Below are 22,968 nucleotides of genomic sequence, written 5' to 3'. Positions count from 1 at the left end.
GCTCTTTCCATTCTTTTTTTTTTCATTATGATATATAGAGTCCAAATAATTTATTTTCTAAAAAGAATTATTTATTAAACAAATATTTATATATTTTCAAAATATTTAATTAAATTTTTTTTTGAAATTAGTTATATCTTAATAAAATGAATCCAAACAATGTATTATTAGATTTAAAAGCAGATAAAATTCAATAATTTTTACCTGCATAGAAATTGACTTTCGAACTTGGTTTCTTATTAAAGATAATATATTTAATGGCACATTATTTTTTATAATTAATTAAAATATAAAATGATACATAATTTTATTTTATGAAATTTAGTAAAATATTTTAACATTGTTTTTAAATTACTAAATTGAAATTAAAATGTTCAATATCTTAATTGGGAAAAAAAAAGGGCTTGGCCATCATTTTTTTTCCCTAAAATAATGATTCATGATTGATTGAAACAAAGAATATCTTACATTTAAATTCAAGATTAGAAAGAAATCCGAAAGTACCAAACTTGCAGTTTGGTGGGTAATTTCCTTTTTCCTGTATCAGAAAATTAGAATCACTGAAAGAAAAAAGAAAAAATATGCAGAAGGTTCAAACATATGATTCTAATTACATCAAGCTTATATAACAAACATTGGCTATTGCTATTATAAGAATCTTCAAATTAGGGAAGTGTTTCAATGTTCTTGCTCAATTCCTCCAGCTTCTTCAACCTCAGTCTCTCACTTTCACCCACCAGCTGACAACCAATCAAAAGGTTAATTAAACTATGCAGAAAAAATAATTCAATATTATTGAAAAACTTTAGATATTTACCTCCATTAATTTGGAAACTAGTTTAGATTTTTCCTTATTTTTCTCATTAAAACCTTCAAGTGCTTCTCTGTATTCTTTCTCCTGCAAAATCAACACACACACACATATACTTTTTTTAATCCTTCAAGTAAAATTTGCTTCAATGGTTCCAATGAGTTTACCTTCTTCTGGCACGTTTGCCCCAGAGGTTTCAACTCCCGGTTAACCATATCGATCTTTCTTCTCACAAGTGTAACTTCTTTCCTCAAAGGATCTGCGAGAGCTTCAAGCTCCTAAAAAAAAAAAAAAAAATTCTCCCCATGTGAAAAAGCCATATCCATAAGGAATGAAAAAAACTGATCAATAGGTCTATATTCCTTGTCATTGGGGACAGTATCATCAAGGCCAGAGAAACGAAAGACGATGCCTTTAAGAAAAAGAAAAATTGGTTCAGTTTGCAGTGCATCTGAACTTACTTCTCGTATCTCAGCTAAGCGTTTGGTTGCTTCTTCAACTCGAGCCAACTGAGCTTGAACCTTGTTTCTAATCTCCAATTTCTTCTTCTCAATCTCCTCTTCCTTGGCTCGAAACGTAGCCAATGCTGATCTTGATATCTCCTCTTCCTCCTCCTCATTATCATCATCCTTTGCTGGACTTCCAATTGTATTGATAATAGATGGATTCTTAAATCTCTGGCTTTGTGATTGTTGTTTATCCAATATCTGTTTATGGGTTCTCATTGATCTAATCTTTTCTTTCTTTTTCTTTTCTTTTCTTTTCTTTTCTTGCTGTTTCTCTCTGGAATTTGTGGTAATTGTTTTCTTTCTCTTGTTGTAGTTAAGGTTATAAATAAAGCAAAGCTGGCTTTAAAGGGTATGAAGCTAAATCAAATTGCTTACTTTACAACAAAAAAAAATACAGTACATTAAGCTAAATGACCAAATTGCCATCATCACTTTTTTTTAGTACTAGACCAAGCCAAGTTATGCACTTTAATAATGGATTTAGCCAGAAGATTTTACCTTTTGTTGAATGAAGACTTCACTTTAGAACCCTCTTCAGCCTTCTTTTTTTTTTTTTTTCCCTTTGCTTCAAATTAGCATATGCATGGTTCTTCATGTATTTAAGTTTTCACATGAAGCATACAATCTTGGTAAAATACATATACATAATTGATCCTAATTAAGTGTGAACATATTGGTTTAATTTGGTTGAAGGGTCTTTAAAAGCATTGGTGAATCTTCTTTTTCATTAAAGAAGATTGCTCTGAGTGAAAGTTCTGTTTTGTGGAGATGGAAAATAAAGGCTCACCTACAGAAAAAAAGGGAGAAAAAAAAAAAAAAGAGTAATCTCTGAGAGCCTTAGGGGACAAGATAGATTTGGTGAAATTGGAATAGTTACATCATTACTACATCCATCTTGAAAATAGTTCTAAATTCCCATTGATTTAGGGAGTTTTATGGGAAAAGGTTGTATGCATTGAAAACTTAATCTGAGCTGACAAAGTTCCTGTTCCTGATTTTAAGTATTTGTTTAATTTTTAGGATTTTAACTGTTAACTTAAAATATTCAATAAATAAATGTAATACACTTTTTAGATTAAGTTTTCAAAAATGTTTTTGAAATTTTCAATAAATATATTTTTTTATTTAACATAATCATTTTAAGTGTTTTTGAGAAAGATATCGTTTTAAATATGCCCATTAAGAAATTGTAAAATTTCATTTTAAATTTCTATTCAAATTTAACATATTTAATTGTAAGATATTCAAAATAATAAGATAAATATGTCAAACAACCTTTTGAAACAAACATTATATAACAGTATATTTTTCCAATTCCAACTCATTGATGCTAAAATTCTCTTCTTGAATTCAAATCCTAATAAGAGTTAATTGTATAAAAAAAAAATTAAAAAAAAAAAAAAGAAAGAAAAAGATGTTTCTACTTTCCCATAAGCTTGTATATTTTGCTGATATTTGACTCCTCTTATTTTCATTATTGATAATTATTTGAAATCTATGATTTATCCATACCTACTTGAATTTGATGCTACAAGGAAGCAAGACCCCTCAAATTACTTATGTATAAAGATCAGAATTTGCATAAATTTCAGCAAAATCAACACCAAGTTGAGCCCACCTCTAACATCCAAGTAGCAGGATGATAACCTTCCTTGATATTGGGAACACCTAGTACAGACTGAAGCAGAATTTTAGATCTCTTAGAGAACTTCTGATACAAATGCTTCAGTATAAAAGGAAATCGTTAAATCTTTATGATTATACTCACCTCAAAATATTCAACAAGCTTGTGAGAATGGCGGCCAAGAGGTCCAGAATATATCACATGTCCTCCTCTTTCATCAACATGAGCTGCAATAAATGACAAACCATGTTAAAAGCAAATGTAGCACATATAATAGGGATCAGGATTGGAAGGTATCATACAAAGTGATTATAAAATGAGGAGTTTGTTACAGGTTAATAAAATAGAAATTGAAAAATAACTCATCAAAAGCTTCAAAAATATCAATGCTGGGTTGGTGAATTGCGCGTATCAGTTCGTCCTGTATCCACTGTGTTCCTCACAGTATGCATAACAATAGCAGCAGCTCTAGCATCGAGGCCTGATGTGGGCTCATTCATAAAGATAATTGAGGGATTGACAAGCAATTCAACCGCTATAGTTAGCCTCTTTCCCTGTTCAGTTGAAAGGCCATCCACTCCTGGAAGTCCTACTAAAGCATTCCCAATTGGGTTAAGCTCAACCAACTACATGACTTCTTCAACAAATATCTGTTGAGGACAAAGTAGAAGTACAGTCAATATATCTTTCCATGTTTCTCGTAACTGATAATAAAAACAGAGCAATGTAGTTATCTGGAAAGTTAAACAGTAAAAAAAAAGGGTTGACTTGTGGATGGGGAGGAAAAGGTGAATTTGGTGTCTCAGATATAAGGGGATTGGTTCCAAATCCTTAAAAAGCTTTCTTTTACATTTTAAAGATAAACTAATTATTTGTACTCGGACTATTTTCTAGAAAACGCCCTTTTTATTTGTAGCTCTCAGCACAAGATTTTACCATCCTAAAAACTATTAAACTAAAACTTATAATTGGAAACCAATAAGTTTTACAGAGTCAGCTCAAACACTTGGAAATAATTAGAACCAATTGTATAAAGCCTACCATTTAAAATAGTATTAGAAAAACTATTTGACAATTTAACTTTTTCCATTTTGAAATTATGTTTTAAACATTTTAAATTAATTTTTTTTTTTAAAAGAAGGGTGGAAGCTCAGAGAAACCAAACTACCAATTAAACAGTAGCATCAGAAAGCAACAAAACTTTTAGCCTTTTAAACGCAGAATTCCACAGTGTATTGCGGGCTTTTTGCCCTATAAGGATAAAAAAAAAATTTAACTCTAATTTGGAAAAAAAAAATCATTTTTCGTGAATTCAGATTCTACAACACTTTTAATGCAGCAAGATAAAGTGCAGTAAAGTTTTTTTTAAAAAAAATTAAATTTTAAAAATCAAAATATAAATTAACTTTTATATATATATATATATATATATATACATACCTTTTTTTTTTAGATACCTCATTTTAATGTTTTTAATTTTTTTTACTTTTTTTAAACAAATTCTATCGCACCGATGCACTGAATTTATTTTGATCTGAAAATAAGTTTTTTCAATCCAAAATTTAAATTTTTTAACACTTGCTATGCAAAAAGCCCATGTATTGCTGCGGAATTTTAATAGCCAATCCGCAGCACAATTAGCCTGCCTCTCTTAGCACGGGAGCAATGCTGAAATCTAGTTGACATGAAGAGCATTCCGAACAAACTGAACGGTGTATACGCTCATTGGGGGCGGGGATTTGCCTGAAATAATTTCAATAGTCTCCCAACAATCAGTCTCAACCTTAACCTTATGCAACCCAAGGTTAATGGCAAGCTTAATTCCTTCTTGAATTGAGAAGAGTTCCGCTCCTGGCGCTGTCGATCTACCCAAGGAAGCAACAAAGCCAAACAACGTGCATTAATTTTTAACATAATTCAAAATAATAAACTAACTCATCTATTAAGAATCTCCAATACTAAGAATTTTCCTTATGGTATATTTTAATGAGATGTAAAGTTGGTCATCGACTGCATTCCCCCGTGCAATAAAAGCTGATGTCCAAAAAACTGAAAACGCTCCCCCCATTTCAAACGCATAAATGGGATTAGCAGTACAGCAAGATTATATAGCCCTAATCTCCAGAATGCCAAGCAAAATACTTCAATTGAAAAAGGATCTCACAAAGTGCATCAATCTTGCGATTTAATTTTGCAGCATTAAAGACTTGGAAAATAAAGCCATCAACTGTGAAGTGTCAACTTCCATTCGTAGCTAGAAGTCTGCAACTATGCAATTATTAGAGGCACTAAACCCAAAAAAAAAAAAATTATTCAAACACATCTAGTCCACTTCCAAGACCAAATAGTCCTTTAAAATATGAGCAGAAATCAACTTGATGCCCATCAATACAACAAGATGCCTCCTCATTCTTTCTTCCCAATCCCATGAGTCATATTATAGATCCCTCGTCCCTGAGAACACATAATTTTGAAGCTCACATTACATAAACAGTTTTTATGTAGCAAAAGACTAGAAAATTGTTAGCAGTTCGCAAGTAGAAATAGACTCACAATAAGGAATATTGCGCTCCCTGCCAAAGCTACAGGAATGGCAACAGAGGTGACCTTATCAAAAGGTCCTTTCAGATAAGTATGTTTCTGAATGCTTTGGAAATATCTCTGCTTCTCAAACAGCTTCTCCCGTGGGCGAAAAGGGGTTTCTGACATCCTGCATTGGAAGTTGGAAGAAAGGTCCTAAAATGAACAATTTTCTTTTCCATGTTCTTTTATCGAATGAGAGAGATCATTAGAGACAAATAAAGACAGGTTTAAGAACATAAAAGAAGTGGACAAGCATGAGGCAGAGAAAAATAACAGTAGTGTGCTTATAAAAGAAAAATGACCATTCAATCAAATTTCCATTTCACCTAAAGAAATGTTTACATGTTTTCCAATAAGCAAAAGTCTCCCATCTCAACAGCAGTACACCCTCTCCTGAATCCCGTGGGCACAGTTTCATGCTTTCATTCACAAGTATTTCTTTTTCTCGTGACTTAAAAAACCTCTAATTCTATGAGTCCTATTGCATATAGTTACACATATTAGCCTCATTTACAAACTTGTTTAAATCACTCTCTTCTTGACAATAAATGAGGGAACGAGGCACATCATGTTAGAAGGTAACACATTATCATCCTAATGTAGATTCACAAATATCATGTCCTACTTCAGTCTCCTAAACTAACCTCCCCTCCCCCAACCGTAGAAACTCGATTAATAGCTATGCACAAAGTCCAACTCATTTTCCTAAATATTTATAGTTATCATAGAAATGGTAGCAGCTAATGCTTTACAACTGAGAGGAAAATAAGAGTTCACCCAGTTCACACACACACAGACAAACACCTTTATCCCTTCCAACCGGAATAAATAAATAAATAAATAATATTGATCTAAGCCCCAGATACGAGAGTCACAGATCATCTATACCACAAATCTCAAGAATCCCATTGAAAAGGTACCAATATGCGTTAGTTAAGAGTTCCAAAAAGAATCATGGATTTTCTTCGTAACATTCTCCATCCAATCGAGATAGATAATTATCACCATCAGAAGAACAAATAAAACCCTAACGAAGCAAATTCAATCAGTTCAAAACACAATCGGAAATATCACAAATCTCACAAGGATCAAAATCCAGACGAACCCTAGATCTAAAAGCACATAACGTGATGGATCATATGCTCATCGTAAACAAGAAAAGAGATAGAGAAACTAACTTGTGAGATTAAGAAGCTGATAGCGGAGAGAATCTGTCACGAGAGAGAAGGAGAGATCGATGTTTCGGAAAATCGGAGTCTTCTGAGCGACGGGGAGGTAATTGTATTTTAGATTGTGGATGGAGGTCGAAATGAATCGGGTAGGGTTTGGGCCTAATCCGGTAATGCTAGATACAGTGGTGACAGTAATTGCCACGTCATCCATCCGCTTCTTCCATTTCAAGCACAACACGGTGAGTTTTGCTTAAAGGTATTGATTTCAAGTTGCCTGGCTTTTCCAATTATTAGTCAACTTATTCAAAATTTAATTAAAATAAATAAATAATATGAATATTTAAAATTATAAACTTAAATAACGTATATAATTAAAATTATAAAAATTAAATAATATAAATAATTTAATATAATTAATAATTTTTTAAAATAAAATAATTAAAGAGTTAAATTTTATAAAATATAAAAAAGTTTTAAATGAATTTTTTTAATGGAAATAAACTAGACTTGCTCTTTTATTTTTATATTCATGTATTATTAAGCCATAGGCCCATAGTTCTCCGTCGTTTCATCGTCCTCCCCCCTTTTCTCTTCTCGGCCTCTTACAATGGCCGAGTCTGCATAGCCATCTTCCTTGCTCTTCCACTGAAAAGCTTCTCTCCAAAAATGCGCTCCAAGGACAGAATTTCTTACTTCTATGACGGTACGTATCTCTCTCTCTCTCGTTTCCTCTTTAAACCAAAACCCTACCTTCGCCTCTCTTTCTCTAGATATCGTGATGCACTTGTGTGTTTTTGCTCTGTTTTCTTGCAAGGATAAGCTTATAAATTAGTAGGAATTAAAATTCTTAGCTTACAGTTGAAAACCCTCACTTGACTAAGCTTAGCTTACGAAACTGTTTAAATAACAACAGTATTGGTTCTGGAAACAATGAAGTCTTTTAAATAATTATAAATTCTGGGTTTTTCTTATCATTTATTTCTTTCGGTGTTTAGGCAACTAAATAGTCATAATGCGGCCTTCAATTTTGTGCATTTTTGCAGAATTTGTCTGTGAATATTTTGGTATTATTTTTGTTGCATAACTGGAATTATTATTGCAGGGGATGTGGGTAGCGTTTACTTTGGGCCGAATCATCCAATGAAGCCACACCGGCTTTGTATGACTCATCATCTTGTTCTCTCCTATGAGCTCCATAAGAAGATGGAGATTTATGTTAGTTATCTAAATTTCAAATTTCGTATTTTTTCTTGTCTGGTTTCTTTCGCTGTAACTTTAGCAAAACGTGAGATTTTGTTTTTGTAATGCAGCGGCCTCACAAGGCATATCCTGTTGAGCTTGCGCAGTTCCATTCAGCTGACTATGTTGAATTTTTACACCGGATTGCACCAGACACTCAACACTTGTTTGCAAATGAATTGGCAAGATGTATGCCCTGTTTTCTGAAATATAGATCGATTTTCAATTTTATTCTGTGTTATTTTATTATTAAATTTACTTTGAGAATGCATTTTGTGATCTGCTATTGACTGCTGAATTGGTCGTCGTAGACATATAACAATTTCAGTTATGGAAATTTAGTGAGGACATGATTCATCTTTTTCTTGTATGGTGCAGTGTAGTGATGTGAAATTACAGTCTCTCATCAGTAATCCCTAAATTATGTGCTAATTAAGTTTATTGTAGAAAGAAACAATTTGGTATATTGTTTGTTAATGGTCTTCAATTCTTCATTGGTTTAGTGCCTTTTTCTTGTATAATTAAGTGAAAGAAAGTTTATATATATATATATTGGGTGGGGGGGTGGGGAGGGGTCTTAGATGCTTAGATGACATGTTTAGATTACAGGCTCTATCTGTGTGTTAGGTAATGCTACTGGCCAATTGTCGGCACAGTTATTAAAGGTGCAAGGTGTATTAAGGCACAAGAGCTCATTTAATGGAGAAGTTTGTCACGGGAAGCAAACCTTAGCCAGCATCAGCTTGTTCTCCCCTCCTGTATAATTGTTTTGATTTCTCATCTAATGCTGGCTTCTCTCTTTTATTGTTTTAATTTAATTTTCTGAGCATGAGAACATTTTAAGTTCTGATACATGTTTAAATCAATGATGGAGATCTCTTCGTGAAACAACATTTTAGAAAAAAAGAAACAAAGAAATATATGTGCAACCAAATATTAGCAAGGTGCAATCTAACCCTTTGCAGGTGAAGGCTATAGGGTTCCATATCACCTTGACCTTGTGAATCTAACATACCTTTGACAACTGTGACTGCTGGTGAGCTTGTGGCGCTGAGTATACATTATTGAACACTTGGAGAACACCCAACATTTTTAATGATGTGATGAGATTTTCTCCTAGTTTCTGCTTTATATGCAGCGGATGTTTCTTGTTCTTTTTTTCCTCAACTGGTGCAACTTGACATTTAGTTATATATTTTCATGGCTTGCATAGAAGTAATGACATAAATTAGTTTTAGTTACAAGTTTCCCTTACCTTCTTATCATTCTGCCAGATAATCTTGGAGAAGATTGTCCTGTCTTTGAAAACCTGTTCGAATTTTGTCAAATTTATGCTGGTGGAACAATAGGTAATACAGATCATGATGTTGCATAGGTTAAATGTGTTGTTCAACCTTGAAATGCCGAGTGCTGATTGATGAATGCTAACAGATGCTGCACGTAGATTAAACAACCAACTATGTGACATTGCTATAAACTGGGCTGGTGGATTACACCATGCCAAGAAGTGTGAGGCATCTGGATTTTGCTACATCAACGACTTAGTTTTGGGGATTTTGGAGCTTCTGAAATATCATGCACGTGTTTTATATATTGATATAGACGTACATCATGGTGATGGTGTCGAAGAAGCCTTTTATTTCACTGACAGGTACTGGAACTTTCATTTAGTATTATGAGTAAATTGGAAGCAATTTACTAGATGATCTTTGAGTAGATTGATGTAGGAATCTCTAAGATGGAGTTACATAGCATATAATTTTTGAAGGATATTGCTTCTAATATTAGTTATTGTCTATCAGCAATCACTTGGTCTTTGTTTATGCCTGAATTTTTGATACACAAAATTTCCCTCACATATAGCAGTTGTAGTTGGTGAAGGTTGTTGTATTCTTTAGGTTTGTTGAATAAGAGTTATTAAGAAACATGTTTTCCCTTTGATTCCCTTTTCTTCTGTCTTTTATATCACTTGCGTATTTGTATTGGATAAATCAGTTAGTAATTTGATAGCCTTAGCCAAAGAAAGTAAAGGAAATACAGTCTATTTCAGAAAATATACTTGCTTAAACATGATGTTCGTGCAACACTTTTTTTCTTTCTTTCTTTTTCCCCTTAGTTGAGGTTGAACTCTAATCAAGCGAATGAAGTTTGATGTGGCAGGGTGATGACCGTGAGTTTTCACAAGTATGGGGATTTGTTCTTTCCTGGAACCGGAGATGTTAAGGTGATCTTTTTAATGCTTTGTTGTTATATTTGTTGAATCCCACATTGGTTGTGGAAAGAGGTAATGTGCCCTTATATGGGCCACAGGCACTCTTGCCCCTTGAGTTAGCTTTTGGGATGAGTTAGATCTGATTCAAATTTAACATGGTATCAGAGTCTCCCATCCGATGTTGAGCCACCCATAAATATGCCATGTACCAGTAAAATTCTGGGCGTGAGGGGTATGTTGAATCCCACATCGGTCGTGGAAAGGGGTAATGTACTCCTTATATGGGCCACAGGCATTTATTCCCTTGAGCTAGCTTTTGGGGTGAGTTAGGCCCGACCTAAATTTAATAATAATATTAATAATTAGAAGAAGTCATTGTGACAGGCTGACAGGTGCCAGTCTTGGGTTTCTGCAGTTTAAGCCTTAACTTATGAACTGCTTAGTTAATGTTTATGTTGGTGGGGTTCGAAATAGTTCTTACATATGCTGTTTCTAGAAACATTTTTTATTGATTTCTTTTGAGGCTATACAATATAACAATGTTAGTGTTATAGAGTTCTAGCCAAACTGTATATAATAGATACCTTGTTATTGGTGAGACCTTTTACGAACGTAAATGTCCGAGTCTGAAACTCTGTTTCGTATTTATTGCCTGTCCTTTTTCAAGTTAAACTCGGCTAAGCGTTGATATGGTTTGTATTGAAGGATGTAGGAGAAAGAGAAGGAAAGTTTTATGCTATAAATGTCCCCCTGAAGGATGGCATAGATGACACCAGCTTCAATCGACTTTTTAAAACAGTAAGTTCTGGTAGAAAGCTAGTTCAGATCATAATTCTTTTCTTTATTGCTGGATGTTGTCAAATTTAAATGTTTTGTTTTCTTTTACCCACTTTGTAGATTATCTCCAAGGTTGTAGAGACATATCTGCCAGGTGTAATAGTTCTTCAATGTGGAGCAGATTCTTTAGCTAGAGATCGCTTAGGCTGTTTCAATCTCTCCATTGATGGTGCATATCTCCTTGTAATTGAAACACATTCTTTTTCTTCCCTTTCCAGTAGTTGTAATATGAAGTGGTTATGTGCTTGTTCTTTTTTCTTTTGTCAGTTTTGCATGCTTAGAGTTAATTTTATAGCCTAGTTTCAAGTTTGTGGTTTACATTGTGTTGCTATTGTGATATTTTCTCGCAGGGCATGCTGAATGTGTTAGGTTTGTGAAGAAATTCAATTTGCCTTTACTGGTAAACTTTAATCTATTCTAGTACTCGTTGTGCATCTTTTTTTCCAAGTCGAGTCTCAGAGTGAAACTTTTTCCTGTAGGTTACTGGAGGTGGAGGGTACACAAAAGAGAATGTTGCTCGATGTTGGACTGTTGAAACAGGAGTTCTTTTAGATACAGAGCTACCTAATGGTATGCTTAATTATATTTCTGGATATCCTTGTTTTCTTTGCTCGCCCCTTCTCTCTTGCTCTATGTCTACACACTAGCATTTAAAGCAATATTTAAAATGTTTTGGCTGGTGCATGCCAGTATGCTAACCTCTGAACCAATCCTGTTGAGTTTTTTTTTTTTTTAAAAGAAAACTGTCAAACAGCATATTTGCTTTAGGTGCTTTTCTTAGTCTCCATGAAGTATAGTTCCTTGTCTTTTCTTTCCTTTTTTTTTCTTTGACCTAATGCTGGAAGTTTTATTTACAATTTTTTTTTGTCGCAGAGATCCCAGATAATGAGTATATCAAATATTTTGCCCCCGAGTATTCTTTGAAGATTCCAGGTGGACAAATAGTATGTGACCTAATAAAAATTTCATGTGGTTGTTTGTCTTTTGCTTATATTAAGGAGTTGGATTGTTATTTCTGCCAATCTGCTCGACAGATCCATTGTACAATTACATGAAATTAGGCTTTTATGTTGGGAAATAGATTCTTGAAAATTTACACCCTTCCTAATATATCTTTATCCTGTTTTGGTTGATTAATCAGGAGAATTTAAATAGCAAATCTTACCTTAGCACAATAAAAATGCAAGTACTGGAAAATCTTCGATGCATACAACATGCTCCAAGTGTACAAATGCAAGAGGTGAGTATTACGCAAGCATTTGCCAAACCAATTCAAGATTAATTAGCCAATATGAAGTGCTTTATTATTGTTGATGCTATTGGGCCTTGATAGCTATTTTGGTATAAATAGCAGAATCCCAGTTGGTCTATAACACAAATTTGCACTCACATAGTTCTTATGCAGCTTTGAGCTTAACTTATTGAGTTGCCCTTTTACTGGCTTTGCCAGATGTCTGCCTCTGGTTACATAAGTAGGATAAACCTTGACTATGAATTTTTTTCCCCTTTTGTGGTTTCTTCAAAAACTTTTTCTCCTCATGGTTTGCTTCACAGAAATTATATATTCTGTGAATGTTCATTGTATCTCAAGTCATGATCCTGTCTTCAAAAGAGATACGGCTCATGATAAAGAATAACCTGTTATTATGATATAACGGATGACCTGTTATGATAACCGAATTCTTAGTTGATACTCAAATAGCTGCTTGCGCATGGAGAAAAGAAGATAATCATAAAGCTCTAAATGCCATTTTGGTTTCTGGTTAGAGTGGATTTGGAAGAAAATTACATATACAGGAGATTGACAACAGTGATCTATGTTGCAGGTTCCACCCGATTTTTATATTCCTGATTTTGATGAAGACGAGCAAAACCCAGATGAGCGCATGGATCGTAAGTGATTCTCGAAACAGATCCAAGATAGTCATACCATAATTTTTCATATAGTTGCCCCTTGCACACTTTTTGGAGTCCATGAATTTTCCTCTAGTTTCTCATTACTAATTGACCATAAATTTTCATTTCAGAGCATACTCAAGACAAGCATATTCAAAGAGATGATGAATATTATGAAGGGGACAATGACAATGATCATAACATGGATGCTCCTTGAATTGGAGGATTAGAATTTAAAAGGCTAGATGTAACGATTCTAATTTGTTGCCACACCTGAGATATAACTTCTGTGTCCATATTTCTTTTACATTTACTTCAATTGTTTTCAACAGCATTGTATCATAAGATCTTTCTACCTGGTGGAGATTTGCGTTAAAACAAAAAGAAAAGGAAAAAAAAAATGGTTTTGTTCGTAAACAATGAGATAAAATTGATCAAGAATGTCCTTTGTGGAGGAGAATCAGTAAGATTTTGAAGTTTCAAATGACGAGGAAAAAAAATTCTTGTTTCTGGTTTTTTGTTTTTTGTTTTTTTTGTTTTTGGCTTTTTTTAATTTTAATGGACTTCGTGCTTTAATTTTAAGTATTTTGAATGTACATGTATTGACAGTTTCATTTATTTGTGGTGTTATATATGTTGTATAAATATTACGTTTTTAATGTTTTATTTTATAATAAAGTCATTCTCGGCATCGACGAGTGGATCAATTCACGTCGACATTCAGATTCTAGTCCACACGACAGAAATAAGGGTTGGAAAAATAGTGTTGATTTTAAAATCCTTCAAATTTTGATTAGATTCACTTCTTGTCAGATTAATTTGATATAACAATGTCGCCTTTATTTTTTTTTAATCATCATACTTAAAACCTTTTGACGTCATTTAATTTAAAAAAATATTTTTCCAATCTAATAACAGTATCAAATAAAATTTAAAATTAAATTAATTACTTCTTTTATTTTATAATTTCTTTTTATTTTTTTAAAATTATTATTATTATTTTAGATTATATAATATATAAATTAATTATTATAATTTTATTTAATTTTATTTTTATTAAAAATTAAAATATTTTTTAATATTTAATAAAATTTAATATATTTAAAATAAATATAATTAAAAGGTTAATAAAAATTATATTTTTAATATATATAAAAAAATAAAGTGAATAAAAACGGTAAAACGGATTATATTTTTTTTTAATTCAAAAAAAGCGAGAAAACTGTATTTTGTTTTTATTTTTACTAATATAACTTTTGGGATATATATATATTCTATTATAATTTAATTCCCTAAAACAATTTCGACCAAGGCGCCCAATCCAATTTCAGTACTCTGTCTTATGTAATCTCATCGCTTTTACCGAGTTGCTGTTGAAGAGAAAACGGATCATCCCCTAAACGCCGCCGTTTGAAGTGTCATCCATCCGAGTCCCTTCCAGCGGAAATCTTGTTTGGTAATCTAGAAAAAGAAAAGCTTTGCCATAACTGTCCAAAATCCTTCCTTCTTTCCCGAGAAAACTAGTATCTTCCTGCATATAAATTCTGAACTTGAAGAGATAAGAGGTCGGTAAATCTCCCTCAACTTTCCTCGTTACGTTATGTCCATGGTATAAAACTGAGACTTTTGAGCTTAACAAAGTAAAATTCCTGATAAACTGTTTCAATGCTCTTTAGTTCACTATTTTTGAAAGATTTTTTCGTGTTGTTAATGGTGAGCTTTATTTGGTTGCTGACAATTCTGAGGAAATCAAGGCTTAGAAACACACTATTTCCTTATCAAATTATATCTGCAATACAAACAGTGCCTTATTGTAGATATAAACTGTATTGAACGCTTTTGATTTGGAATTTATCATCTAGTTTTTAGTATTTTGAATGAGAATTGCTTCATTTGAATCTGTCTTCCTATAAGCCAATGTTGTTTTTCTATAGAAATTAGTGATTCTTTCATTATTCCGTTGATCTTTTCCCTTTTTAGAAAAGGGTTTATGTGCTTTGCTTTTCCTGCACTTTTGGAATTTATGAAATTGTTTCATATTGAATTTATGTCATAATCGAATTCTCTCTTTCGTTAATCAATTTTGCGCGATAAATTTCATTTATATTTCATCTACATCATTTTGAAATTTTATAACTTATTTCTTGTTAGATCTTTATTTATTGTAAATGGAGAGGTTGTCCTATCCTGTAATCAGTTGAAGAAGTTAACTAGAAGTTTACCGCAACTTCCGGCTTGACGATGGCTGCTTCAGAAGCAGCTTTACGAGTTCTATCCAGCGGTTTACCTCACCTGTATTCTTCTAGTCCATATTTCAACAATTGGAAGCCTGTGTTTTCCTTAAAATCAGTGAACTGCAGGAATAATGGAGGCTCACTGCACCAAAAGTCATCAAGAATGTTATGGAAATACACAAGGGCAAATTCTTGTCAGGGTAAGAATATTGCTTGCTATGTAGAGACTGAACGTGCTAAGAGGCTGGAATCTATCAGATGTGAGTGCCAAAGGGCTGATAGTGTTAGCCGCATAACTGCAAATGAGAATATACCATCTATTTCACTCCCTGTAAATGCAGGGGATGTCAAAGTGAATGGTAATGTAGATTCAGCAAAAACAGTTAGAGATACATCGCACAAGACAAATGAGTGTTCAGTTGTGGAAGAAGCATGGGATCTTCTCCGAGAATCTGTCGTTTACTATTGTGGTAATCCTATTGGGACAATTGCTGCTAATGATCCATCCGATACTAGCATTCTGAACTACGATCAGGTCTTTATTCGAGACTTCATTCCTTCTGGAATAGCTTTTCTATTGAAGGGAGAGTTTGATATTGTACGGAACTTCATCCTTTATACCCTTCAATTGCAGGTAAGGTTAACTTCACTTGATTAAGTTGCTATTCAACTATTTAAAGCATTTGCTTCCCCCTCAGACTTCTTGTGTTACCTTATTCTTATTTTTTAGGGTGATGTTGTTTCTACATTCATAAACAATATTACATCAGTTGCTTTTACTATTTTGTGTATCAGAAATTCTTGTTTGTTTGGATATGTGATTTCTGGAGCTCTATGATTAGATCATCCATCTCGAGCACATCTTAGGCATGTTGTTGAGTTGGTTGATTACTGTTCTAGTAGGGATGATCCTTTTGAAAAACTATTCATCATAAGTATTGGCTTTTGAAGGCACATAAGGTATATGCTGGTCGAGTTATGGTTTTATTTGCAAAAATTTGAGTTAAAGCTGTCTTTGGATTCATGCACACTGATCCCAGCTCCCCATCATGTCTTAAACCTCTTTAGAAATTGTAAATAATGAATTCTTGCTATTTATTCTAGTTCAATCGGTTTCCTGACTAATGCCTTATTAATAGAGTTGGGAGAAAACCATGGATTGTCACAGTCCTGGTCAAGGGTTGATGCCTGCTAGTTTCAAGGTGCGCACTGTACCCCTTGATGGCGATGATTCTGCTACTGAGGACATTTTAGATGCTGACTTTGGTGAAGCAGCAATTGGCCGAGTTGCACCAGTTGATTCTGGTAAGAAAAGTGATCACCTAAAGCTTTTTCCTTGAGAATCTGTCCCATTTACACCTTTAATATTAGAGAACTTTCCTTGTGAATTATCATCTTTCTGTCAGGATTATGGTGGATTATATTGTTACGAGCTTATGGAAAATGCACTGGAGATCTTTCTGTGCAAGAGAGAGTTGATGTGCAGACTGGGATTAAAATGATTTTAAAACTGTGTCTTGCTGATGGTTTTGACATGTTCCCAACTTTATTGGTGACGGATGGCTCTTGCATGATAGATCGTCGCATGGGAATTCATGGACATCCATTGGAGATTCAGGTTCATAACCTTTTTTGTGTTCAAAATTTTAGTTAGCAATTCAATCCGCCACTTTTGCCTTTCTTCAGGATACCTTTGTAAACATTATTATGTTGGTTAAAAGAGTTAAACTGTAAAAGTGTTTTGTTTTGTTTTTTTTTTTCTTTTTTGTGGTGTGTGTTTTTCAGACTCTCAGTCTCAGTGTTCTTCCCTTTTGTCATCAAATTTGATACCATTCACGTTATCTCTGATAGGCAAGTGGTTTGCACTTCTGAAGAATAGAAGAAAGAAATATCTCATCTACACAAGGGAAAAAAATGGTGATTTCTACACAATTGCCAGTCATGTCCTGTTAATCTAAATTAAGATTGTGCTTGATATTTCCGTGGTTAGAGGGCTAGCAATGGTTTTAGCTTGATAGTGATTAGTTATTCACATGTAAACAATTTATGCACTCTGGAACTTTATCTGTTCATGCACTGACCAGATTCAAGAATTGTTTTGGTGCTACCTCAATTTTATCATTGCTTCCTTTAAAATATATGAATTATGATAGGACCGCTGAATGTTACAGTCGTCATCTATTGGGACTTTGCTATAGAAAGTTTTAGTTTGAGTTCCTATATTTGCTTCAATTTTCTTCTAACAGATTGTTGCTTTTGTAAATTCTTTGGCCATATAAAAAAGGGGAACTTCATAGACTTGTCAGTTGATAGCCTTTAGTGGTGCCGAAAAATCAACTAGCTCACAAGTTAAAGCTGCATTTTCAATTTGAAGTATGATGAGCACTCATTATTTCATTGTCTGGAAGGGAAACTGAAATTCATCAGATAGTTGGAAAATTTAAATTTGGCTCATGTATATGTACATAATTCTTGTAGTAAAATTTGCACATAATCTTGCAGGCACTCTTTTATTCGGCATTACTCTGTGCACGTGAAATGCTTGCACCTGAGGATGGATCAGCTGACCTCATTAGAGCTCTTAACAATCGTCTAGTTGCACTATCTTTCCACATTAGGGAATACTATTGGATTGATATGAGAAAAATTAATGAGATCTATCGATATAAGACAGAGGAATACTCATATGATGCCGTTAACAAGTTTAATATCTACCCAGATCAAATCCCTTCTTGGTTGGTGGACTTCATGCCCAATAGAGGAGGTTATTTGATTGGAAACCTGCAGCCTGCTCACATGGACTTCCGTTTCTTCTCTCTTGGAAACTTATGGTCTATAGTGAGTAGTCTTGCAACGGTGGATCAGTCGCATGCCATATTGGATCTTATTGAAGCAAAATGGGCAGATTTAGTGGCTGAGATGCCATTTAAAATATGTTATCCCGCTCTTGAAGGCCAGGAATGGAGAATTATTACGGGCAGTGATCCTAAGAACACGTAAATGCTTTACCTTGATCTGCATGCTGCACTTCTTTGCTTTTCAATGTGTTATTACTAGCTTTCTTCCTCTAATATTTGACTTGCATTTTTGCTGCAGTCCTTGGTCTTACCACAATGGAGGTTCATGGCCAACTTTACTTTGGCAGGTTAGTTTGGCGTCTCTGAATCTCAACTAAAATATCTAGTATCACTGTTTCATTGGATATCCAGGCTGTAATGAACTTTGTATTCTGCCTCTGCCATTGCCATCTAGCATCTTTCCTTTTGCCAATTGTTAGTGTTTAAACCCTTTCATAAAATCTTTATGAGTTTCTGATCTTATGGAAGAATAGAAACTGCACCCAATGACATGCGGCTGCTTAACATGAACAAACTAGAATCCAGTGAGATTTCTGTATAGCATCTCTTTCTTGCTCCCTGTGATACGATATTGTGATTATATGCCGTCTAAAATGAGCATATTTGTGTCAAATTTCTGCATATAATATTTATCCCCTTTGTAAGTCTATGATGCCAGAAAATATGTTCTTTTCATGTGTATTCAATTCAAGATTAATATAAGAATCTCTTGTGGTTTTAGATAAGCCATCGTGTCGACAATGTGAAAGGTTAATCATTTTAAAAGGGATCATTATGGTTGCCAACGCTGCCATGTCCTCTATTTATTTCTCAGAATTTCTATAGAACTAAGCAGAGCTGCATTTCCTTTTGGCATTGGGCATGATCAGATTCCTATTTTATTTTTACGCTGATACCGTCTCCAGTTAAGTTTGTATGTTCAGCAACTTTATATGCCATATGTCATGCTCATAGTGAAAGAATCTGATTGGCTGCCTGTGTTCCAAATATTTTATTCCCTGGGTATTACTGAGGTGCTGCTTCCTGAAAGTTGATTGGTTGAGGCAAGTTCTCAACCACATTGACTAGGCTGTAGCTCATCCAGCAATCCAGGCAACCTTTTATTTTTCAGAGATTATTTATATACACGTATATATATTGACCTGATATTATATGTCCATTCATGTGAATACAATTATACTGCTACAGTTTTCTAACCATATTTGTATTGCTGTATCTTATTATCTTCTATGCATGGGCAATTCATGCTGTATGCTTTAAACTGCCATTTTCTGTTGATTCTTTCTGGGGTTAATTTCATCAGCGTTGCTTGTAATTTAGCTCTTTATTACGGAAAGGGACAAAGCTTTTATTTTCTTCAAAACTGCATGAGTTATTCTTGTTAGATTGCCCCTGAACACTTGATGATTCACTGAGGTGAGAGGCTTAATTCATTGCCAGCATTTCAAAAGCATTGTCAGCATTCTGTTGACGGCTTAAAAAGACAATCCATATTTATTAAAATTGGAAATGTTAGCCTTTGATAAAGCGCTAAATCACATTGTACATTTGTGAAATTGGCCATTTCTGCTTTTTTGTTTTTTGAAACTAACATATTTAAGAGGCTTCTTTCAGCTCACAGTGGCTTGCATAAAGATGAATAGACCTGAGATTGCAGAAAAAGCAGTTAAGCTTGCTGAGAGGCGCATATCTAAAGACAAGTGGCCAGAATACTATGATACTAAGAAAGCAAGGTTTATCGGAAAACAGGCCCGGCTATTTCAAACCTGGTCAATTGCAGGTTATCTCGTCGCGAAGCTGCTTCTTGACAATCCAAGTGCAGCAAAGATCCTTGTGAATGAAGAGGATACAGAACTTCAAAATACCTTTTCTTGTATAATCAATGCCAATCCCAGGAGAAAACGTGGCCGAAGCGGATATAAGCAGCCCTTCATAGTATGATCTCAGCCTGTGAAGTTCCAGAATGGGTTGAGTAGATCGTTCAGATGTCTACATTTTGTAAGATTATAGCTTATACAGCATGATCGTGCTATTCTGTGCCATACCACATTGCAATATGAACACTTTCTGTGAAAATTATATAGCTGTGGGAATATTGGTGATGATTGATATCTCCTTTCTTTGAGCAATGAAGAGCATTGTTATGAGAACTATGAAGTGGATAATAAACTCTTAGGAAGTGAACGAAAAAAAAAAAGTCTAGTTTTGTACATTGGAAGAATCCTTTGGGTCTTCCATGTCAATATATTGATTGCTTTGCATTCGTATCTTCCCCAGGGAAAAAATGAAATAAAAACAAAAAAATTCTACAGGAGCTGGTGCAATATGATCTGTTTTATTCTGTTCTCAACTGTGAAATCAGCTGATTGGTCGAATTTGACAAAGCCTCTAGAAAAATTGTTCTCTTGAGAATGACTAAATTTAAGAAGGATGGTCTGGTTTTGTTGGGGAAAAAAAAAAGGAAAATGTACCATTTACACTAAATATTAGGAGATATACAAAGAAAAAAAATACATCACATATGGCCTGGTTACGAATCAATAACATGGAGATCACACATACTTTGTCCACAACAAGATTCAGTGATTTCAATGAGTAGTAATTCAAGGCATAACATGGAGAAAACAGGTCCATAATGAGACAATCTAGCATGAGTTATGAAATATATTACAAGTAATCTCTTTATTACATTTAATACATGGATTGGAAAAACTCGGTTTTAACCAGAACTCAACCAGGCTTAAGAACTTAGAATATCACTATTTTCTTCCAGGATGCTGTCCAATAATGATTCACAAGCATCTTCAAGTAGATCAAAAACCTGTGATAATAATATAGCATAACCTGTGGTAATAATTTTGGTTGCAGAAACTCGGACATCAAACTACTATAGTATCAGTCAATCTAGATAGATAATCTTTATAGCAATAAAAGAGTCTGAGCTCTCAAGTTCTATGTTGTAGAATGCAAAAAGAAGTTATTGAACGATCACTGCTCCTAAATAAGAAAGGAAATTGAAGTAGGCAAGTTAAAAGTAGAGAAATACACAAGCAATTCAGCTTGCAACTTGTATGTTCATAGAGCTATTAATAAATTTTAATCGGGTTTGGATGGAATTGGGTATTAATAATATTAATTAGGTTCGGATTCCAGTAGAGTGATTTTTGCAGGTACTCTATCTGTTTAGATCCCTTTCATAGCTTGAAGGAAATTGCAGAAAGAGGATTAAGTAGTGCCAAACTTGTAACAATTGAAAAATAGGACTCGCTGAAGGGATCTAATAGGACTTCTAAAGCCTAATATGCAAGAGTCTATAATCATCTGAAACAGGAAGAGCATCAGCTAAAGAAGTTAACTACGGTAAGGGAAGCCTAAATGCCTAAACCATTCTTCTGTTCTCTGCCTAGTCTAAATATAGACCAAAGTAATCTCAGATCACTTTTCTGATTAAAATGATGAATTTCATGTGGATAATATTAGAAAATCATGAAGCCTCAATCTTTGATTACTACATTAAGACTTTTACAAATGCTGTAACTTTCACTTCATGTAACTCATGGAATCCAAGGATCCATAAAGAAGTCCAAGTAAGAGGTTATCCGTGTAGGTTCCACGATTTTAATTTAAATATCAACACTTTACCTTCTCAAAACCCTGTGGTCCGCCATAGTAAGGATCTGGGACTTCAGTCTCATCACGGTTCTTGCAGTAGGAGCACATTAACTTAACCTGTTAAAACAAAAAAATAAAAATAAAAATAAATAAACATTCAACACTTAACAAAAGAAACCAAAATTAAGTTCACATCATGCACCTCTAAAACATTTGCTCACCTTCTTGTGTGCATCGTCAGGTAGTGTCTCTCTAAATCTCCATCTATTAAAAGCCTCCATTATATCCTCTGCATACAATATCAACAAGCAGACGGCACAAATTCTTGAAAATCAGCACAAATGTTTTGAAGAAGCTGAAAATTCATGAACATTCCATAAATTTCTTCTACCTCTGTTTTGCTTGTCCATTGCAAGAATGATATCGAAATCCCTAAAATCAGAGGGTCTTAATGGCCTGGATAAGGATGTTATCTCAACCCCACGCCTTTTAGAGACTGCCCTCATTCTTGTGTCTGCTAGATTACCCTTTATTAACCAAGAAAATTTGAATAAAGGAACTGAAACAAATCCATCATAATTCATAACTGCTAGATAATGAACTCTCTCTTTCTCCACCCGTTTCTTTTCCTTCAATTTTCTCAGTAGCAAGAAGGGGTTGATTTTTCCAGGAAACTTATCGATGATTATACTTTAAAGAAATAATACACGTTCATACCTCGTGGTAACCAATGGTGCCAGCAGAATCAATCTTGAACTTGGAGTCGAGGCCTCTTTTCTTCACAATGTCTCTGAATATCCCCTCAGCAGCTGGGCTTCTGCAAATGTTACCCAAGCATACAAAGAGGACAGAGAAGGGTTTGGTCTCTGTGTCAGCGGAGGATGCCACTGATGAGGCTTTGATCACAAAGGACCTAAACGGGTAAGAGAAAGCGACTCTACTCGTGGATACTGTTTCTGTGATGATGGGAATCGACTTGAGAATCCAGTTTTGGACAAGTGGGTAGCTAAGAAATGAAACTTTTAGAGGGATGTGGCAAAGTTGTAAATTTAAAGATCGGGTTGGCAACCTGGTATTAGCACCGTACGCGGATGGTGATGATGATGCTGCCCTCATCATCCTCTTCTGTGATTATGGAGGTTCGGTAGTGGGTTTTTTGGATTGGTCTTAAACTGAAAGTAGAAATTGTGGACAGCATTCACTTACTTCAAATGGTAGCAATAGATTACGTCTGATGTCCTCAATATTCTGCTAAAATAGATGAAATCTCCATGTTTGTAATAAATCAAACATACCTGCCCAGAGAAGATGGGATCGAGATTTTCCAGGGAGAAAAGATGATTACTTTCAAGCCAGAGAGAGGCTGCTAATTTCCGAATTT

At 34.1% G+C, this 22,968-nt stretch overlaps 6 protein-coding genes across 10 annotated transcripts; 2 read left to right on the top strand and 4 right to left on the bottom strand.

The window, feature by feature from the left end:
• Window positions 1–482: 482 nt before the first annotated feature.
• On the bottom strand, window positions 483–2,347 carry LOC110613416 (RNA polymerase sigma factor RpoD). Its single transcript, XM_021754519.2, has 4 exons — window positions 1,273–2,347; window positions 979–1,089; window positions 818–898; window positions 483–740 (listed from the first exon to the last, which is right to left on the bottom strand). The coding sequence occupies exons 1-4, from the start codon at window positions 1,534–1,536 to the stop codon at window positions 666–668; spliced, it is 531 nt and encodes a 176-aa protein (XP_021610211.1). The 5' UTR covers window positions 1,537–2,347; the 3' UTR covers window positions 483–665.
• Window positions 2,348–2,815: 468 nt separating this feature from the next.
• Window positions 2,816–3,637, bottom strand: LOC122723543 (ABC transporter G family member 35-like). Its single transcript, XM_043956035.1, has 5 exons — window positions 3,619–3,637; window positions 3,351–3,536; window positions 3,089–3,171; window positions 2,939–3,043; window positions 2,816–2,848 (listed from the first exon to the last, which is right to left on the bottom strand). Exons 1-5 carry the CDS (start codon window positions 3,635–3,637, stop codon window positions 2,816–2,818), a joined length of 426 nt encoding a protein of 141 aa, XP_043811970.1.
• A 1,427-nt stretch (window positions 3,638–5,064) lies between these two features.
• LOC110613417 lies at window positions 5,065–6,892 on the bottom strand. Its single transcript, XM_021754520.1, has 3 exons — window positions 6,706–6,892; window positions 5,498–5,654; window positions 5,065–5,398 (listed from the first exon to the last, which is right to left on the bottom strand). Exons 2-3 carry the CDS (start codon window positions 5,651–5,653, stop codon window positions 5,351–5,353), a joined length of 204 nt encoding a protein of 67 aa, XP_021610212.1. The 5' UTR covers window position 5,654; window positions 6,706–6,892; the 3' UTR covers window positions 5,065–5,350.
• Window positions 6,893–7,231: 339 nt separating this feature from the next.
• Window positions 7,232–13,228, top strand: LOC110613414 (histone deacetylase 9). Of its 3 annotated transcripts, XM_021754516.2 has the most exons (14): window positions 7,232–7,402; window positions 7,802–7,914; window positions 8,010–8,127; window positions 9,213–9,287; window positions 9,370–9,589; window positions 10,099–10,162; window positions 10,856–10,948; window positions 11,048–11,156; window positions 11,338–11,387; window positions 11,467–11,557; window positions 11,861–11,931; window positions 12,129–12,227; window positions 12,814–12,880; window positions 13,015–13,228. In XM_021754516.2, the coding sequence occupies exons 1-14, from the start codon at window positions 7,366–7,368 to the stop codon at window positions 13,098–13,100; spliced, it is 1,293 nt and encodes a 430-aa protein (XP_021610208.1). In that variant the 5' UTR covers window positions 7,232–7,365; the 3' UTR covers window positions 13,101–13,228. The 3 variants fall into 3 exon arrangements, with proteins under 3 accessions (XP_021610208.1, XP_021610209.1, XP_021610210.1); XM_021754517.2 differs by lacking the exon at window positions 12,129–12,227; XM_021754518.2 differs by lacking the exons at window positions 7,232–7,402; window positions 7,802–7,914; window positions 8,010–8,127; window positions 9,213–9,287 and having other exon boundaries at window positions 9,451–9,589; window positions 10,086–10,162.
• Window positions 13,229–14,187: 959 nt separating this feature from the next.
• LOC110613464 (alkaline/neutral invertase E, chloroplastic) lies at window positions 14,188–20,125 on the top strand. Of its 2 annotated transcripts, none has more exons than XM_021754614.2 (7): window positions 14,188–14,448; window positions 15,035–15,751; window positions 16,257–16,422; window positions 16,524–16,735; window positions 17,620–18,113; window positions 18,214–18,262; window positions 19,590–20,125. In XM_021754614.2, the coding sequence occupies exons 2-7, from the start codon at window positions 15,125–15,127 to the stop codon at window positions 19,914–19,916; spliced, it is 1,875 nt and encodes a 624-aa protein (XP_021610306.1). In that variant the 5' UTR covers window positions 14,188–14,448; window positions 15,035–15,124; the 3' UTR covers window positions 19,917–20,125. The 2 variants fall into 2 exon arrangements, with proteins under 2 accessions (XP_021610306.1, XP_021610307.1); XM_021754615.2 differs by having other exon boundaries at window positions 14,188–14,492.
• LOC110613465 (putative low molecular weight protein-tyrosine-phosphatase slr0328) lies at window positions 20,075–22,835 on the bottom strand. Of its 2 annotated transcripts, none has more exons than XM_021754616.2 (5): window positions 22,305–22,835; window positions 21,979–22,114; window positions 21,809–21,876; window positions 21,618–21,704; window positions 20,075–20,819 (listed from the first exon to the last, which is right to left on the bottom strand). In XM_021754616.2, the coding sequence occupies exons 1-5, from the start codon at window positions 22,704–22,706 to the stop codon at window positions 20,724–20,726; spliced, it is 789 nt and encodes a 262-aa protein (XP_021610308.1). In that variant the 5' UTR covers window positions 22,707–22,835; the 3' UTR covers window positions 20,075–20,723. The 2 variants fall into 2 exon arrangements, with proteins under 2 accessions (XP_021610308.1, XP_021610309.1); XM_021754617.2 differs by having other exon boundaries at window positions 20,075–20,796.
• Window positions 22,836–22,968: the final 133 nt, after the last annotated feature.

The sequence above is a fragment of the Manihot esculenta genome, chromosome 4, assembly GCF_001659605.2.
Source record: "Manihot esculenta cultivar AM560-2 chromosome 4, M.esculenta_v8, whole genome shotgun sequence".
NCBI classification, from domain to species: Eukaryota; Viridiplantae; Streptophyta; class Magnoliopsida; order Malpighiales; family Euphorbiaceae; genus Manihot; species Manihot esculenta.
The sequence above is the reverse complement of the archived record's forward strand: the minus strand, read 5'-3'. Positions and strand labels throughout refer to the sequence as shown.